At 30.7% G+C, this 8,876-nt stretch overlaps 1 protein-coding gene across 1 annotated transcript; it reads right to left on the reverse strand.

Annotated features, from left to right (window-relative positions):
* Positions 1-5,187: 5,187 nt before the first annotated feature.
* Positions 5,188-7,363, reverse strand: LOC143560830 (serine/threonine-protein kinase 52-like). Its single transcript, XM_077049064.1, has 6 exons — positions 7,123-7,363; positions 6,915-7,033; positions 5,985-6,091; positions 5,691-5,865; positions 5,477-5,605; positions 5,188-5,397 (listed from the first exon to the last, which is right to left on the reverse strand). Exons 1-6 carry the CDS (start codon positions 7,361-7,363, stop codon positions 5,188-5,190), a joined length of 981 nt encoding a protein of 326 aa, XP_076905179.1.
* Between the last annotated feature and the right edge of the window lie 1,513 nt (positions 7,364-8,876).

Raw genomic sequence — 8,876 nt, forward strand, 5'->3', positions numbered from 1 at the left:
GCTTCTTAATAACTGTTAAGAGACTACCAAACTGATTTAGATTCTCTTAATCATTCAGACCTCTTTCTGGTTCAGCACTTAATGGCTCAGCACTTGCCAAACAACCCCTTAATATCATATTCAAAAGTTGTAGATCACTTTGGGAATTCAACTATTTGTTTAGATTTGGGTATCGTTTGTGAATATATGTTTATTGGTTTGTAAAAATTTTGTTTGTTGATCGGTTTGTTAAAACATTTTTAGGTTTCAAATAGAGGTTATTAATATTGATTTTCGTATGCACAATCTTCAGTGTATATTGTCAATTTGGGATGTGTTTCTAGAATCTCTACTAATAGTTTGAAATAAATAAAGAATTTTTGAGTTTGAAATAACTGTGAATCCCTTCACCATTTTAACAAGTTAAGATCTACATATTTATCCTTTAGTAGGTTTATTATTTTGGTCAACTTTCCAAAAGAGTGTATGAACCAAAAAAGGCTTTTGTGAAGTTTTGTCCTTATGCTTTTGTTTTTTTACCTTTTCGTTTGAGCAAGTGTTCTTTTGAGTTCACATTGGACAACAAAATTAAATCACAAAGTTGGGTTATGCACCACATAACTTTCATTTCTATCACTAAGATCAAGTCAAACAATGTCATAAAAGTGATATGTCATAAGAATTGGTAAATTCAGATATCAAATCATGAGTTCATGACATGTCATAAGCATTGGTAAATTCAAATATCAAATCATTAGTTAATCCAACCTATTTATTTATATAACTTTATATTTAGTTTATTAGGTTATTTATATATAAACTTTACATTTAGTTTATTAGTTGATTAAAAAACCATGTTAAAAATATTTTATATAATCTAATATTTCAATTACATAATTAAGTTTATGCACATATTATATAAAACTTGTCATGAGCTTCACATTTTTTTAACAACAAATGTTACACATCTATGCTATTTTACACTCATAAACTATGTCTAGCTTTGCGTTGATTTGTCATTATTCAAAGTATTAAATCTTTACATTTTTATTTGTATGAAAGATATTAATCATATTATTACCTATTTTGCACAAATATTGCATGAAGACTATAATTTGACTCATTTCTAGAAAAAAAGATGATTCATTTTGGCATTTTCAAGTTTCATCTGGCATTCTCTTTCACCATGGGCTTCAAAATTGACAAAAGAATGTTTCTGGGTTGATAGAAAATCAAGAACGAGAAGTACAAAAGGAAGTGGAAGGCACATTGTTTTTGTTCTTATATCTTTAACGTTTAATGTATAGTAGAACCTTTAATGTATTGCAGTTTTAACTTTTTTCTTAGTAGATTCAAAATATTAAAGACATTTTTTATAAACTATATATACCAAAATATCAAATTACTGCTTTTAAATCTGAGACATGGAATTTTGTTTTGGTCAACACCGTAGTAAGTCCTATACATGCTTTACACAATAACAAATTTAACATTGAAGCGAGACGCGTTCAAATCTTTTCATTTCATTTACTTTATTACATCTTATTGTTATGTTTTAATTTCCATACATCATTTTACTTATATGTTTAAAATATTTTTTTTTTCAACTCAAGTGCCACACTACCTTAATATTTGAAAGATTGTGTTTATATAAATCATAAAATGGTAGAAGTAACCTTTTATTTGCTGAATATCGTAGTAATTTGGAACTGGTGTTCTTAAAATAAAAAATTGAAAATGGAACCGACACGTCTTTAATTTTAGTTTAACTTGGTTACATGTTAATTTGATTTTTTAAAAACTCATACATCATATTTATTAATATGTTCACAAATATTTTTACTTTTTTGACCGTAAAGGACAAAAAAGTCTATAAAAATCTCTCTTTTACTTTTTTGACTTTTCAAAATTTGAGTTAGTGGGTCAACTATTGAGACAAATACATATTTTTAAACTTTTTCATCAAACTATTATGCAACACTCTTACCAAGACATATACTTCATGCTTTGTTTGATACATACCTAAAATAAATATATATTAATACTATATTTTGTTTAGTGGATTAATATTTATTTTTAATGTTTGCTAAATTATGAAACATACCTATTAGTAAGTTGGTTACTGAGAATTTATTTAAAAGTCTATTCTCATCTGATTCAAGATTAGCGTTTTTTTTTTAATTTAGTGTTTTCAATGTTTGATCTGACATCCAACTTTAAAGAGGATACAAGTTTTCTGTCAAATCTTCTAGAGAAATATTTATCACAAAGCTTCTAGACTAAGATATGAAAGAAAGGTTTGTAAAGCGGAGACGTGAATTTCTGTTTGGTGAACCTGTGGTGTTGACACAACAACCAGTGGCGGACCCAGGATTTTTTGCCAATGGGGTCCCATATTTTCGGTGTTCAAATTTTTCGGGTCGGTCGTTGTTCAGGTCGGGTCGAGGAGAAGAACATAATAAAAAACAATATCATAATAAAACTTTCTTTTCAATCATCACTACCTGAACGGGTCAAAATGGGTCGGGTTGACACATAAACACTTTGTTTTCCCTTTCTTAAACATTTTTGAGATAGAACCTAGATCCACCCTTTCATAAGCATGTGTTGAAAACCATTAACTTAAACTAGTGAAAAATAAAACTGATATTTTAAAGTGTTTGAATGTTTCTAAAGAAAACCATGCATAAAGTTGAAAACAATGATATGTATTTTAGAGGTGTTTGAATGTTTCCAAAGTTATCATTGCAACATAGCAATCAAATGATTGATTAACACTAAAAATTAACACAAAAAACCAAAAACTGAGCCTTGTAAGACTTGAACCCATGACCTTTCAAAGATAAAACAAGGGACTTTCCATCAGACCACATCAACATTAATAGTATGGGTTCCAAGTATTAAATCTTATGGGGTCCTCAAAAAATTTAATATACCGCTTCTAATAAATTTTTAAAAAACATTGGTGTCCCGGGACCCCGATCCACACTATGTGGGTCCGCCCCTGACAACAACAAATGAAAACCAGAAGCTATAAATGTCCAAGCCTGTTCATTTGAGTTACTTCGTTACATGTTAATTTGATTATAAAATTTCATATATCATACTATTACTATGTTTAAAAATTATTTTTACAAAAAAATTATATACAAAAATATATTATTTATAAACTTGATAGGAAATTTAAATTTAAGCACATATATAACATAAATTAATTTACTATGTTTACTTTATCACAAAAAATATTTCAAGTTAAATAGTTTTCAAATTGTTAACCATAATAATTATGATGTAATTTTGTAAATGATAATATGTTTGAAAATTTTTTGTCACCCGATTCAAAGGTCAAAATAGATTATTCGATGCGAAAAATCTTTAAATACAAACATCAAATTCTCTATAACAAGGTGTTTAGAAATTAGTAAATGGAAACTATAAGCTATATCTCTTAACACAATATATTTTTAATTGAATTTTATGGTTATATGTGAAATTGATTTTTATAAATTGTACTCATTTTATTATATATTGTTATTAATATGTTAAGAGAAGAAATCTTATCAATCCGTGTAGCACACGGGCATATAATCTAGTTTAATCATAAAGCCAATTAACTCACACAAACAATTTTCGATCAATATTGTTTCGCTCCGAACTTTCTTAGCTAGCGGAACACCCTGATCAGAAACCAACTCGGCAACTTGTTTCCAAGTTGTCTCCGTACAAACAACCTACTCGTTGCCTGCCGCTAGTAACCACTTGCAATCCGATCGCCGGCCGATAGATTATCGATTTCTTGAGCTTGGCTCTGATACCAAAACATTACCTATTATAATTACACAATAATTAGGAAATATGCTATAACTATAAAATTACTTCCAACAACCTGGTGCCGATGAGATTGAGTAATTGAGACAACTCCTCCAAAACTGTGAAGGTGAGACATTTGTCCCTTGCAGATGATGGAGTTTCATGTGAAATAAAGAAACTTTTTTTGGTAATTCTTCTCAAACTCTGAGTTACCTTTTGTAATGGAATAGACAAGTCCAGAAGAAGGTTGGTTTTGTGGCTTGGAGGGCGGTTCTTGATTGGCAAGCAACTTTTGATGCTCGGGTAAAATGGAAGATAAGTTTGTCTAGGTGTTCAATTTGTGGGGGAAACGGAGGAATCAATGGGACATTTATTTGTCACGTATGGTTTAGCCCAAATTATGTGGAGTGTGATAGCGCAATGGTGTAACTACATAAATACTCGGCTCTATCTAAGGAGAATGCAACAGTGTTCCAAGTTATTTGTTTAATTACGGCTGGGTGTCTTTGGAAAGAGAGAAACTCGTTAGTACATTCCAACACCCCAATTCATCTTTTGAGTTTGGTGAGGAAGTAAAATTGATGGTTTTTCTTTGGATAACAAATAGAGGTAAATAGAGTCTCTCTTGGGATGATTGTGTTCTTTCCAGTTGTAACAGACACTTGGGCGGTAGAATGCTAGTTGTTTGCTTTTGTTTTGTTGTTTTTTCGGTGTTTGTTTCTTGGGCATTTCTAGTCCTTGCTAGTGTTTTAGTACTAATTATATTTGTTGATCGTTCAATAAAAACCATAAAGCTTCCTATTAAATAGTTCTTTCAAATGCTTAAGTAAGTAAACTCTGAGAAATAAAACATTAAAGACAATTTACCGACAAAAAATATTGTATTTTGAAATAATATTATAAATTATTATTTTAAAAGGTATCATTTATAGTAGCATAATGATGTTGTGACCAAAGTTGAAAGGTTAAAATTTGTAGCAAAAGTTTATGTTATCAAAGTTTGGTGAAAGGAAATTATACTGTTTGGTGAAGTGGAAATTATAAAGTAAAAAATCTAAAGGTTTTTAAAAGATTTGTGGAATAGAACATTGTAAAATGTATGAAAGTTGGATGAAAAATGTTGAAAGGAAATTATACTTTTAAAGTTGAATGGGATATGTAAATGTGTGAGATTTGGTGATAAATGTTCAAAGGAAATTAAAGTTTGAAGGGCTAACTTGTAAAGTTATGATATAATTAGTAATTTCATAACTCTATAAATTGCTTCATAATAATTTCATTGTATATATCAATACAAATAAATGGTATACGTTATACAAGAAAACAATCCCTATTTATCTTCAATGTAGGCATTAGTTTAAATGAAAATTAACCGGCTTTACTTGTTTCAATCTACTCTTAACTTGCATAGCTAAAGAACCCAAAGCAATCATAAGGGCCATTATGATTTGTTGACGATGTTTGCCACCCTTCAGATTTTATGATGTCTTCTAGTTCAACAACCACGTCCTTCATCTCGGGTCTCTTCTTCGGATCTGTGTCCCAACATTGTTCAATTAATTGAGCCAACGATCTTGGACAATTCACGGGTATGGTTGGCCTTATATCCTGTAATTACGATAAAACATTAGTTTATTTTAATATTAAATTCTACCTAAGACGTAAATTGTAACAAAAATATGCATACCTTGTAAATATTTGCTAGGATGTTTTCTAAATCATATGTATACGCCACATCGCAACAATATATCTCCCATAAACAAATCCCAAAGCCATACACGTCACATTTATGTCCATATGGTTTTCTGCTTACAACCTACATCACCACAACATTTTTAGAACTAAGTAGTCAATAATATAAAGACTTGAGTATAAATTTAAGGTTATAAAAGAAATCATACCTCAGGAGCCATATAACCCCAAGTCCCGATCTCACCACTCATGATGAATAACCCTAACGGCTCGTAAACAGATTCTTCAAAATCAGCGAGTTTTATTTTATTGTTATTGTCGATAAGTATATTATCGGGCTTCACATCACGATGGATTATTTTCTTCGAATGTAGGTAACTCAACCTATCAGTTAAAATCAAAATGTTCATGAGCATATCATTTATGAAATTTTAAATTAACTATTAAGAAGTAATGTGTAGATTGCAATATCAAGAGCAAATTGAATAACAGTTTTCATATGCAGATTCTTCTCACGGTTCTTAAACAGGTATGATCTTAACGAGCCTCCTTTTACAAATTCAGATACAATACAACAATTTGTCTTCATTGACATAGTCGCTCCAATCATCTGAAAATTACAAGATGATTAGATGATAAGGAATCATTTAGTTTGTATATGTGTATGCTAGGGTTGCTCACGGTCCGATTTTGACGGGTTTGTAGTTCAAGTCGTAAGCCAAACCGTTAGCAAGGGTTTTTCACTAAAAACCGAAACTGAACCGTTGAAAACTAAAATCGAATTAACGTTTTGGTTCCGGTTTGATTTCATGGTTTAGACAACCCCTTTAAACATGTTTTTAGTGTTACATGAAAATGGAACATAGTCGAACCCTTAAATTAAATACAAACCTTCTTCAAGCATAGTTAAACAAGTCATTCATATTTCAATTCATGGTTCAAAAAATTTGCAAAAATAATACAAGTCATCCGGTTATTCAAACAAATTACTACTATAGTCCTTCTATCTCTAGCTATAACCCAACAAATAAATTCAAGATCATTAACAGAAAATGACATATGCAGAAAGGTAAACATCCATATCTAATAAATAAGACAACAGTAATATAAATACTTAAAAAAATGAAATATACTTAAATAATCTTACGAGAATGGTTAGGTTAAGTTTTTATACTGTTTGAAACTTTGAAAAGGTTTGAAAATTTTGAAACCGACCGACCAAAAAGTTAGTAAAAGAAACCTATCGTAAACCAAACCGGTGACCGCGTTTTATACCGAACCGTAAAACACCCGTGGTGCATGCCAGTAATTATCTTAATATAGTGCATGCTAGTAATTATCTTAATATAGGTTTCATTATACTTTACGTTTAATATATATGCATGTACTATAATTGACTCTCATGTAAGAGATCAGGTCATCAGACATTGTACCTTTGTGACATTAGGATGATCAAGACTTTGCCATAAACAAGCTTCTTTCATGAAATCATTCTTCATGCACTCCATCATGGCTTTTGTAACCCGCGTGTTGCCGAAATCAAGAACTTTCACTAAAAGAACAAGAAAACAGTTAATCAAAACCTTATAAAAACATGACATCAAATCCACAAGAAAATAATAAAAATATTCATGAACTTACCTGCAACTGTCTGGCCTTGATATGAACCCTTGTGAACCACCCCGAAAGATCCACGGCCGATAACTTTGCCGAAAACAAGTTTAAGAGGATCAATAGTGTCCTGCCATTGGTGGTGTTGTTGAGTGATCATGCGATCTTGATCACGAGATAGCACTTGATTGAATTGATTCTGCCAACTGAGAAGACGGTTGTGAGCGATTTGAAGGTTCATCACGTTGACTACTCTCTGGGGTTCCTCCATGATCAATCGGTTGAATGAAGATGTAGGTTAATGAGAGTTGTGATATTATAACCAAGAAGTGATATAACTACATATATATATATAAATCTCCATGCATGCATATATAGTTAGTTAGTTTATAGCCGACATTTAATTAATCTTCTAATTCTTTTGATTTCTTTTATTTGCACGCGTAGCCCTATCCAGACTTAAGTTTAAATCTAGTGCGATTAAAGGGTTAATCAAATTGTTTAAAAACAAAAACGCTATGTATTTTGATTTTTGAATCAAAATTAATATAACTACTAAGTTTCACTTGACTAAGAAAACTTAGCCAAACGGGTATCTATATTACATATAGTTGACTCTGGTCAAATGAAACCTTTTATATAGTTAAATATAATTTGGTTAATTATACAATAGTTTTCTATTAACACAAAGAAAGTTACTTATAGTTGCTTGATAAAACGAATTTTTTGCCTCTTATAGCGATGATATGTTGTCATCCTAACGATGACACAAATGTAAAAGATGTCGTCGCTCTAGGATGGTCTATAGCAACAACATATCATCGTATTTGGGCTCGTCACTTAATTTTCTGCTAAATAAAAACAAATAATTATTAAAAACAATATCGAGTCTATTGCAACGAAATTTCGTCGCAATAAGGTATATGTTAAAATAAATTCCACCCATTAGCAATGATATGTCATCACTAAAAGGTATCTATTAAAAATTATTTAATAAAAATATACCTTGTAGAGATGACATGTTTCGCTAAAAGGTTTTTGATTTTCAATTTTTTATTTTTATATATTTTCATGCTTTTTTACCAAATAAAAGCAAAATTATAAAACTAAAAATTTCCCATATTTAAAAACAAACCATAAATTAAAAAAAGCATTAAAACTAATTACAAAATGTTAAATTAAATAGTTTAGATAATGGCATTACAAAACGTCAAATTATTATAACTAATTACTATCTTCATCCTTATTAATTTCATTAACTTTGGCGCTCAATTGCCTCGGTTGTTCTTGCATGAAGTCCCATTGCGATATCGTGGTTGGGACATACACTCCACATCGGGGGTTCTACTTTTCACCTTTTTCCCAATACCTTGGTCTTAACAATGATACTAACCGAGTGCACCTCTGAGAGACTCAGCCTCGTCAACCCGATCCTATATTAAAAAATATAAAAAAATGTCAATTGGGTAGTTTTCATCAAACCTATATGTCCAAATATGCATATTTACGTATGCATACGTGCACATTTTGGGTCAAACAAGTCAATGCTAGCTAACATATAAACGTATATAGTCAGTCATACATACATACAAACATACATATATACATACATACACACACATGCATACATACAAGCATACACGCACACGCACACGCACACGCACACGCACACGCACACACACATACGCGCATACACACGCATACGCGCACACACGCATACATACATACATACATACACACGTATATACATATACACACAAACACATACATACATACATACACAC

This window comes from Bidens hawaiensis, unplaced genomic scaffold (assembly GCF_021521415.1).
Source record: "Bidens hawaiensis isolate Kalapana, Puna unplaced genomic scaffold, B.hawaiensis_p1.1 tig00000097_1, whole genome shotgun sequence".
NCBI lineage: Eukaryota > Viridiplantae > Streptophyta > Magnoliopsida > Asterales > Asteraceae > Bidens > Bidens hawaiensis.